The sequence below is a fragment of the Olea europaea genome, chromosome 19, assembly GCF_002742605.1.
Source record: "Olea europaea var. sylvestris chromosome 19, O_europaea_v1, whole genome shotgun sequence".
In the NCBI taxonomy this organism is placed as follows: Eukaryota; Viridiplantae; Streptophyta; class Magnoliopsida; order Lamiales; family Oleaceae; genus Olea; species Olea europaea.
In genome coordinates, this window is record NC_036255.1 from 5,379,981 (window position 1) to 5,391,447 (window position 11,467).

The following is an 11,467-nucleotide window of genomic DNA, read 5'->3' on the forward strand; positions in this document are numbered from 1 at the left end:
TCGATGAGTTGAAAATTTGAGAATGAGTGAAGTAGAGAATATGAATACGTATCGAAACTGTCATTATGAAAAATGGGTAGAGTAACTATTTAAGTATTTTTTGTTGAACGGTTAAAATTTGAGCTCAAGTTTTAGCAATAGTCAAACTTCGACATCTGTGATTAGTTCACAGGACCATTGAAAAAAAAGATACTTAAGTTAGTGAGAATAATTAGAAGGGCAATATAATTATTTATATTCGTACCTAATTATTGGATCTTAAACGGGGATAAAATACATATATTGTAGGTTATAAGAAAATATTATAGATTTATTGGCTTCTGTGATTTTATATGTTTAAAAAGTTTAGTCTTTTGCCTTTAGTGAAAAAAACAAAACAAATTATTAGATTGAGTGGTCTATGACCAAGTATACATGATCTAATTATTGGAATCTGGATAATATATATCTAATCAGGTCCCTATGGTAGCTCTATAAAGTATTAAAATTTAATTATGATAATTATAATGGTTTTGAGCTTAATTGTAATTATGATAAAGTTTTGTACTTAGTCGTAGTAATTATGAAAGTTGTAAACTTAATTATAACTTTGATTAAAGTTCGAAGACTATACATGTAATTAAATGTAAACTAATTAGATTTATTTGATTGTGAGATTATTATTGTACAAGGATTGAAACTAATATATCTCTATAATAGAGATTAGATGAAAACTAGGCATCCTATAAGATTGAATAGAAATCCTACAACAATTTTAATGCATAATTTTATAGTGTTTAAATTTGGAGCGAGAAAAAGAGAGAAAAAATAATTATTTTCTTATCTTATTCAATTGTCCACTTCAAGAATTAGTTTTTTGATTTAGTTAAAAGAAAGTGTATACCCATCGGTGTAGTATTGACTTTGGAGAATGCCATAGAAGACTTAGAAGTTTAAAATATCTAATTCTTGGAATTAAAAAGTTAGAAGTTCGTGATCTAAATGAAGTATATGATTTTAAATTATTAGGTTATATATGTAAAATTGAAGTAGTGTATCTATAAAAAATATATTTTAGTTTGGGTGGACTTAAAATGTTATGGAACAAAAATAAATTGTAGAGTGCGTTTGATTGACATGAAAAATATTACCTAGAAAAGAAAATATTTTCTATCTTTTGTGGAAAATAAAAACCACCTCTACCCAAGGAAAATATTTTTCTTAAAAACAAGGAAAATTAGGCATATTTTCAAAAGTTGGAAAATGTTTTCCATGGAAAAAAATAGCAATTAAACACTCCTGGTGAAAATTTGGATGAAAAACTGATATTTTTCATGAAAAATAAATGTAATCAAACACACCCGTAGTGATTATATAACTTCTCATATGCAAAATGTCATCAACTTCTACTTTTTCACATTCTCATCCTTAATTCCACCTTCTATTGCGTAAAATTTTATTTTCGTTCATTTTCATCCAAAAGCTATGGATACCAAACACTACCCTTATTCTAAAGGAAGGGTATTTTCGTCTTTCCATCGATTTAATTCCCGTTTTCCCCAGCCCCAGCCATGATCCACCCGACCTCTCCAAGAGCATGGACATAACTTTACAACGTGCAAAAGCAAAATAAGAAGAAAGACGTATATATCCATCATCATTTCGAACCACCCTATCCTTAATACTCGTTGCCCTCCACCTCCTTCACAACCCCTCACCCACGATCTCACACCCTTTTCATGCAGTGGCAATCAATGCATCATCTTCAGCCCCAACTATGATATTTCTTTCTGTACAGTGTTCTCTCTTTGTGATCTTCGAAAGTAGAAATGAAAATTTTCTACTTTGGAACCACTATCAAGTTCAAGGCACCCCGTATGAACTCCTAACCCTCTGTGACTGAAATGTGTATAAAACTCTTCACAGATTTTTTTTTTTCTGGAATTCTCGAGACCTTAATTTCACTACTTTCGATTTGTTCTCCCTTTAATTTACTGGTGTTCTTTTTGCATAATTTTGCTGTTTACCAAATCCCAACTTCTAAATTGGGTTCTTATTTATTTTATTTTATTTCTTTTGCAATTTTAGTTTAGATCAGCTGTTGAAATTTCCGTAACTTTTGCTTTCTTTTTTCCTGGGTGTTTTCTTACTTTAAGATTGGTACTAAAAAGGGGGTATAAATGCATCGTATTTCTCTGTTTCATACTTGACTTTTTCTCTTTCATTTGAAATTTTACTGCTTGATCTGCTACCCATTTACTTTTTGGGATTCGAATATGATTAAGTTTTGACGAATCTTTTGCTTTGTTTCGTCCTTTTCTGCTTCGTACAATTTCTTTAGCTTTACTGCTTCCCCCATTTTGGTGCATCGAAGGGAAATTAAGTCTACCTTTGAACAAAACCTTATTTCTTAATTACTTATAGTCTTTCTTTTAACTTTTTTTCCCCCCTTAAATCACTTGTTTCCTAAGATTTTTAAGAATAGCAGTTAGATTCGATATACTAAGAATGGGAAACAGATTCATAAGTAGAACGGAATGGGAAAGGAGGATTTATATAGCCGACTCCATTTTTATTGGGAATTAGGAAAGGCCTGGGTTTTCTTAGTCATTGTATGTTCTTGTTCTTTCATTTTCTCTTTCAGAGTTTTATTTTTGCTAGAGGAGCCTTTTACCAATTTGTTATATTACATTATTTGAGAGAAGGATTAGTCTTTAAAAATGATATCTTTACTTGGTGGATTTGAAACTTCTGCTGATTTGTAGATAAAAGATAAAAGTTTATCAAGAGTAGATTACATTAAAAAAAATGTGTTAGCATATAATTTGGTTAACTTAAAAAGATTATATTGTTTTATGCTTGTGTTTTTGGAGTTCTCTTTAAACATATTCCAAGATTTCTCCTTTTCTCTGTCTTGTTTATCTCCAATTTTATATTGGACATTGTGGATATATTAGCATTAAAACTCTCAACGTGGTTAAAATAATTGAGATTCCCATTACAAGACAAATGGTTAAGACAGACTTGTGTTGTATTATACTCTTTGATCACACGAAAATTCATTAATACTAACTCTTGTTGATTTTTGAGTGTACTTTCATGCAGTAATTTTTATTTGTATATTGAAATGGTGATTAAACATATTGAATTGATAAATGTCTTCAACTTTTGTTTAGCTGGATTCATTATCAGGTCACGTCTTCTTCATAGGCAGAATTGACCTTTGACTAAGAATAAAGAACACAGTTTTCCAATTTTTAGCTCTAAGGTCCCATGATTTGCTGCATAAGAATCTTGTGACTTCCAGTGGGCTTTTGCTTGGTCGATCACACAATCTGATCTGTGATATCCTGTGAGATCTGTTCCTATCAAGAAGAAGAGCCTTGTTTTGTTTTTTAATCTGATGATCTTTTTCTCGGTTTGAACAAATGGGAGGTTGTGTCTCAATTAGCAGTCGAAGTACTTGTAGTAGTAGGAGCAACGAAGATATGGTGTTTCCCTCATGTATTGGGATAGATATGTTTGGGCGAAAGAGAAGTAGAAAAACATTTTTTGACCACATCACTACTTTGCAACATTTGTCTTCGATACCTAGTCGGATATACACCAATGGGAGGAGCCGTTCTTCCTGCATATTCACTCAGCAGGGCCGTAAAGGCATAAACCAGGATGCCATGATTGTGTGGGAAGTAAGTCCAATTTTCTGTTGCTATTTCTTTCATCATTTCGAGGACAACTTTGTAATTTAGTGTTTATGTAGGATTTTATGTCTGAGGATGTAATCTTCTGTGGTGTATTTGATGGTCATGGTCCGCATGGACATCTGGTGGCTCGCAAAGTGCGGGATGCGTTGCCAGTAAAGGTGATGACATTTTTGCGTTCTTTCGAATCAAAGAGGAATGGGCTCAGTGCTAGTTGCTGCACTAAGAATGCAAAATCAGATGTAATAGATCCTGTAAAGGATTTGCCGGCAGACGATAAAATGGATTTGTTGTGGAGAGAAGCTTTTCTTAAATCATACAAGGCCATGGACAAAGAGTTAAGGTCCCATCCTAATTTAGATTGCTTCTGTAGTGGTAGCACTGCGGTCACTATAATAAAACAGGTACAGAGAAGCATTTCCATGATAATTGTGATACTTTGTTATGTATTATTTATCTACTAAATCTGTTTCTTATGATCTCATGATCAAGGGTTCAAATCTTTTCATGGGCAACATTGGTGATTCTCGAGCAATTTTGGGATCTAAAGACAGTAATGATTCTTTGGTGGCTATCCAGCTGACTGTTGATCTAAAGCCTGATTTACCAAGTATTTTCTTACATAGAGTGATTCTTTTTTAGTGTGCCTGTTGCATGAAGTAATCACATTCGTCCTTTTATTTTCAAATCAGGGGAGTCAGAAAGGATTAAACGGTGTAGAGGTCGAGTTTTTGCTTTGCAAGATGAGCCTGAAGTGCAAAGAGTTTGGCTGCCTTTTGACGATGCCCCTGGATTAGCAATGGCTCGAGCATTTGGGGATTTTTGTCTGAAGGAGTATGGAGTAATCTCCATTCCTGAATTTTCTCATCGGATTCTTAGTGATAGGGATAAATTCATTGTTCTTGCTTCAGATGGGGTACGTATCCGAGTATTTACCTCTGAATCTTCAACTTGTCTATTTCTTTTTCAGTTGCTACAGAATTCACACAATTATTAGTTATCAGTTACAAGACACAGGGATCCATGGATGCACAAGTTGTATGAATAAATGCATAAATATAGAAGCGCAAGACAAATGAATACATATGGTTAACACGACTTGAAGTAATGACAAACAGTGTGTTCAGGAATTTAGGAAACTGCGACCCAATAATTTTTTTCCCTTTTAAACGTCTTCACTAAATTCCATCAAAAATACTAATCCTTTTTCTAGGGGAAAATATCACATACTGTTCAATAAAAGTAGACAATGTAGGTTCAAAGTCATCTTTCCACATCTCTTTTCTAGAAGCAAGTGCAAATAGAGACAGAAATAATGAATCCTTGCGTTCTTGATTCCTTAAAAAATATAGTGAATAAATATATTGCTATAGAGCGCTGGCTTCATGCATTTCTTCTAATTTTTATGGACTTTGGATGAGTCTCATATTGCTTTGGGACATTGTGTGGGTTTTAAGACGGTGAGTATTCATTGGGGAAGTCTTCACAAAACCCAAAGGCTTCCATGTTTGAAGTTGTAACAGAGTTTAAAGTGGTGAGAGAGACAACTCTGACGGTAATTTTTATAAGTGTTTAGTCATTGTTTGGGATAAGGAATGGGCTTTTTGAATGGTAACTATTAATTGGAAATGCATTTAAAAAATTCAAATTGCTCCCTAATTTTTATGATGTAACTGCTTATGCCAAGAACTTTGCTTTTATTTATAGGGTATTCTGCTGTATAATGAAGCAGCAATAATTTATCACCATGCAAAATGACATATTTTACTTAACAACTAATTACAAAATTTGTAGTTGCCTAACTTGTGCAGTACAGAATGCATCTTTTGTGTTAGTTGCAAAGTTAGGTAATCTATTCTAGGTTCATTGACTTGGTTTACAAAGGCTTGGAGGGGTGCACTTAAGTTGAGCATTCGAGTAAACCATTTTAAGGAAAGCTAAGGGGCTGTTCTTTTTGGCGTTTTCTGGCCATTTTCTGTTTTCGATTTTCCAAAACGGTGAAAACATGTTCTCTTTCTCGTTTTCGAAAATGCCTTTTTAAAGACAAAAAAAAATAAAAATAAAAGAATAAATAAAAATTGTGGAGAAAATACAAAATGACCAAAAGGTCGTTTTGAGTGTTTTCTGTTGAAAATATTAAAAACATACCCAAAACTCAAAACATGCCAGAAAAAAATTGGAGGGCCGTGAAACTTCTATCTTCATTCTCTCCATTGGGCCGTCTCCTTCTTCCCCTTCTTGACGCCGACGACGAAGCAGTGGTTGATGGTGGTGGCGCCGGTGCTCGTGCCGGTATGGGGAGGTGACGCTGCTCCAAACCACAGTAGCGTCGCGACCTCTGCTCCAAACCACAGCATTGTCATGACCTATTCGTCGCTCGCGACGCTGCTGTGGTTGGGCCCGACGTTCGTAGCACGGCGATGGGTGTTGAAGGTGGTGGCGATTTGGTTTCTTCTCTCTCTTCTCTCTAATACTGTTGGGGGTTTTGGGGTTTTGGTTGATGGTGGTGGCGATTTCGGGTTCGGTTAATGGTGGTGGCAATTTTGGTTTTCGTTGATGGTTGTACCGGCGGTTGAGATGATGATTTTGGCAGTGGTGTTGATGGTGGTGGTACCGGCGGTCGATTTTGTGGAGGTGATTGGCTGTCTTGGTGACTGGTTATGGTGGTGATTGGTTGTGGCGGGTTTGGTTATGGTGGTGACCGGTTGTGGTGGTTGCGATGGCGATGGCGATTCTAGTGGTGACGACTTTGTGGTGGAGTTGTGGTGGTTTTTTGAAGAAAATGTTATAAAAAATTATTCTCAAAATTTACAAGTAAATGCATTTTTCAATTTCGTGTTTTGAATAACGGTTTTCTAAAATGACAAAAAGAACGTGTTTTCAACAATCTCAAAATGAACACTCAAAACACAAAACCCAAAATGAATTCGAAACTCAAAATTACAAAACTCAAATGCGAAGAGAATAGTCCCTAATCTTTTAAGAGATGCTCCAAGAGAAAGTTGAATTGAGGTTGTGGGAAATATCTTGATGCGGGAATGACCGCTCACAAGAGGTTCATGAATCATGGCTCTGGTATAACTTCTTCTGCAAGACTTTTATGCTTTTCTGTGGACGTAGACGTGAAAATGCTTATTAATAGGAGCAGATGCAATGTGCGCAATAGCTCTTTTATTGCTGCTGCATAAAATAAAAATCTTATGCATTATCTATCCAATCCAAAGCTAAACTACATGGACATTCAACAAATAACACATTTTCTGATTTTTCAAGCCCCGCAAACAGTAAATGTATGTTTGGTGCATATTTTTGAGTAGGAATGGCAATATAACAATCAAGATTTTATGCAGTTTCTTCTTTATGCTGTCCAGTACTCTCTGTGGTCCCTCTACCAAACATGTCAAAAAATTCAACTGTAATAAAACCCTGGAAAATAAGCACTACGTATGTAAAATGGGAAAAGAAGATGGAGAAGAAAAGAATGTTCTAATCCAAATTCACTTTTTCCTTGATGCTTAAAACTTTGAATGCTGATTTCTATAGAAAATGATAATGGAGCATTGGCAGAAAAGGGTAGGTGCAGAAACGGGGAAAGTTGGATTAAAATGACAAATTGATAAGCAGTGAGACTACTGATGTAGACATAGAGAGAGATGGAAGAAGAAAAAAAGAGAAGAAATAAGTGTCAGAAAGTTTGTCCCCTATCTACATCCATGCTCCATAGACAACAGGGTATGAAATCTATAGCAATTTAAATCCAAAATGATTCAGAGACTGCACATACTAGGTCAAGTAAACAATTAATTGTAATGCACCAATAGATCTAATCACATAGTGAACTCTTCCAATGCATTTGACACCCCGATTTGGGACATGGTATAAATGTCCAACATTTTACATGGAATAATTTACTAGGAAGCACATCTCAACATTTTTTATACTGTCATTTATGATTTATTTTATTCAGAGGTATTAAGCTTGATCATTCTTTTGCCATATGATACTTAAAAAATAGTATATGCGCGTTGTCTTTCTATCTCTTCTGCGCACAGACATATTACTATATCCAAATCCTCGGATTATGAGGATCGAAGCACCTGACATTTTTCACGTACTACACAAATTCATGTCCGAGTGTATGTAACGTCACCTGGTAAAGGCTGGGGATTAGAGATTGCTAATAATAATACCTGATACTTCTCTGCTGTTTTCTTCAAAAATCTTTGGATGTTTATCTAAAATTTTGATGCCTTGGACATTTTTCTTTGAATATCCATTGTCCTGTACATTTGTACTTAAGACATTCTTAGTCATATATATAGTGCAGTGCAATGCTTGTTTCGATTCACTTTTCGTCTTTTTAAATTCCTTGTTTAAATGTCATCATCTTTCTTCTACATATTGATTACAAAAAGTCTCTGAGGACCAAGCATTGGGTTCCTTCATTTTGATGCTGTGCTTTGCTGGTACTGGTTTGGAATTTCAACCTGCCTCTTGATTTCTTCAGGGTTCTCTGCTATATTAGTTGCTCGTTTTTTGTTCTGTGCTTCTTAAGCTACTTATTTGAATTTGGACAATGCCCTTGCGCATGAATTAGTACTTGATGTAAAAGCAGAGCATGGTCATTTGAAAGCAAATCCTCGTTTGATTTTGATTTTTTGATAAGTGATTTTGTGAGAAGTGATTTCCTCCTTTTTTTTTTTTTTTTTGGTGGTGGGAGAATGTGTTCTTAAAATGTAGAGAAAAGTTATGTGTCCATGTGTAACATTATTTTATTGGGAGAATGTGTAATTGGAAACAAGTTTGAAAAAAGTGATTTTTTAAGCGTCAAAATCAAACATGGGCAAAGATGAAAGGTTTCAATTTGAAGTTCTAACCTACCACAAATATGTTTTCAGTAAATGCATCTAGCTGTCAAGATTAAACAACTAATACTTCCCTGAGGACTAAACTTAAATTCATCTCTGATTTTCTCTGGAGCAAGATTAACAACTCCCACATACAAAAAGTCAAAAAGTAAGAGGTGCACATATAAATAATGACTCAATTCACACCCTATCATCTGTCTTCATTTCTGAAAATTATTGTTTCTGTTAGAAGGTTTCAAGGAATATTTGTCTAAAACCATTCTTGTAATTTGTACTTCCTGATATATAAACTTTTGTTCCATTCTTTTATGAATGTTATTTTCAGCTTGAGAGTGTAAAGTGGTGGAATGGAAAATGACGCTGTTAGTTATTGTCAGAATCTTGAGAGTAGTAGTTAAGTTTCTTTTAGATGTTGCCTTCTTTGTGTGATTGCTCCTGTACGTTGGACAACCTTGTGGAAGCTTAAATTATTAGTTGTTCAACTTTCGTGGAAACATGATTCTTTTAAAGAGGATCTCCGTCCAAAGTTGGTTCGATTATTTTGCCAACGGTTTTGATAGCATACTTAGTGTAAATCTTTTAATTCTATAAAAACCTTTCTGACGCTATCAGATACGTGAACATTATAAACTCGTAGTTTCTGAGCTATTTGTGTGCTATCATTGCAGGTTTGGGACGTCTTGAGCAATGAAGAAGTGGTCGAGATAGTATCATCAGCTTCGACGAGGTCATCAGCTGCAAGGATACTGGTCGAGTCTGCTGCTCGTGAATGGAAAACCAAATATCCAACATCGAAGATGGATGATTGTGCTGTTGTTTGCTTATTTTTAGACGGGAAGATGGACTCTGAGTCTGACTACGATGAACCTTTCTCATCTGCTACCCTCCAGAGCAACCATTCTGGTAATGCTGTGGAATCAGATGATGGGCAAAACCACGAGCCCTGTCTTCAGAGAAATATTACTGTCCGATCATCTGAAGAGAATGATCCCAACAGTAGAATACCAACTGATGTAGACGCAAATGACGAAAATATTACAAATGAAGATCAGAACTGGTCTGGATTGGAAGGTGTTACAAGAGTCAATTCCTTAGTTCAACTTCCAAGATTTTCTGAAGAAAGGCCAAGGCCATAGTTTTATGATTCATTTGTACTATCATATATTTTCTGTATTTTAAACCCAAGAAAATAGGAAACATTTCTGGGTTTGATTTCATCTTCTTGTAACGCTTTTGGCAATATTTGTTCCTGGTTGTTCAATTTGCATAATGCATTGCATGAACTCAAGGACTGTATTTCTCACAAATTAAAGGCATGGTAATTTTGCAGGAAAACAGAGAAAACATATTATGGGAAAATTTGTTAGATAAAGATAGAACCCTGTTAAAAACTTCATGGCCATGTTTGATTCACAGAATTGGAGGAATTTTCATTTTAAATCGTGTCAAGTTCAGTCTACCAAATATGCACTAATTTATCCATAACTGAATTCTTCAAAATGAAAAGTTGGGTTTGAAATGTAATGTTCTTCCAACAACTAAGTTCCTTTCTATATGGTCCCTTGAAATTTAAGTTGGGATGAATGAATGTATTTCCAGTGGCTTGGATTCAAATTACCATTATTGATCACCAAATTAAAAGACAACTTTCCGGAAAAAAAGGACAAAAATTCAATGCTTTTTCATGCAAAGGATCAGGTTCATAACAGTCTCCTGGGGCATCCAACAGGACTTTCTCCTCAAAACACGCTCGAAGTGCAGTTAGTTTGATCCACAAATCCTAAAATTACGTATGAATAAAGCTGCTCATCTCGAGATTAAATCCCATGATTGAATCTAGGGACCTTGGCCCCTGATTTGATGGTGGCGGGCCCCATGTTATGCAAGATCGAGGGTCAAGGTGGCAAAGCCAAACCTTGAATTTAATCCCAGGTTGTGTAGCAAAATTCATTACATATTGCCTCGTCTAGAGCAGAGGGCAGTTTTCTCTATTTAGTTTGAGATTTTAAGAATACTTATAGGGTGCTTGATTGGAGAGTTTGGATAGTAGAGCATCTCCATCATGCTCTTTAATATCTCCGTTCTCCTTATTTTAGAGAGTTGATTCCTCATTTTAAGAGTTCGATAGACTTTATTTATCAGGGAAATTTGCATTAGAGTCTCTAAATCTTTTTAAAATGTGTCATTAGGTTCCAAGTCTTTTAATCTTAGAACATACATTTCAAACCTTCTAATAAATTGTGTACCAAAATGACCCATGGAGGGTTTCGGTCTAAATTACCATTAGTTGACCGAATGTCAAGTATTTGACTATTTTTAAAAGGATAAAATATTAACAATAAATTTTCCACCTCTTCCTTTTTATTTCTTTTTATATAATTATTTTAAGTGAAAAATGTAGCGCTATCATTTTGCCAATTCAAAAATGGAAAAATGCTTGACTTTTGATCAATTAAAGGTCATTTGGACGGAAATCGTCCAGAGATCATTCAGACCTATATTTATTAAAAGATTTAGGAAATAGATGCTAACATTAGAAGGTTTGGGACTTCATTACACATTTTTAAAATGATTGAAACCTCTACTGCAAATTTTAATAGTAAAAATTTAAAGGCTATCGCTAATTGCATCCACAGTTTTTACATATACATTCATTTTTAAAAATACAATTTATTATATTTTTTTATCTTATACAAATTTAACTATATAGACATATAAAATTAAATAAAAATATATCGTTCTAACTTCATCCATTAATATTTATTTTTATAAATTCTTTTAAACCTTTTTATATTCTTTTAGAGTTTGTCTTAACTAAAATTCTAAAAATAATAAAATACAACCTTTATCTAAAATCATAGAACCCTAATCATAAAATATACTCTTCAACGGATTTTTTTTTTTTTATAAAAAAAATAA

At 34.3% G+C, this 11,467-nt stretch overlaps 1 protein-coding gene across 1 annotated transcript; it reads left to right on the forward strand.

The window, feature by feature from the left end:
* Positions 1-1,598: 1,598 nt before the first annotated feature.
* Positions 1,599-9,831, forward strand: LOC111368598 (probable protein phosphatase 2C 52). The gene is made up of 6 exons (XM_022989939.1): positions 1,599-1,854; positions 3,156-3,668; positions 3,740-4,084; positions 4,173-4,290; positions 4,373-4,596; positions 9,217-9,831. The coding sequence occupies exons 2-6, from the start codon at positions 3,408-3,410 to the stop codon at positions 9,682-9,684; spliced, it is 1,416 nt and encodes a 471-aa protein (XP_022845707.1). The 5' UTR covers positions 1,599-1,854; positions 3,156-3,407; the 3' UTR covers positions 9,685-9,831.
* Positions 9,832-11,467: the final 1,636 nt, after the last annotated feature.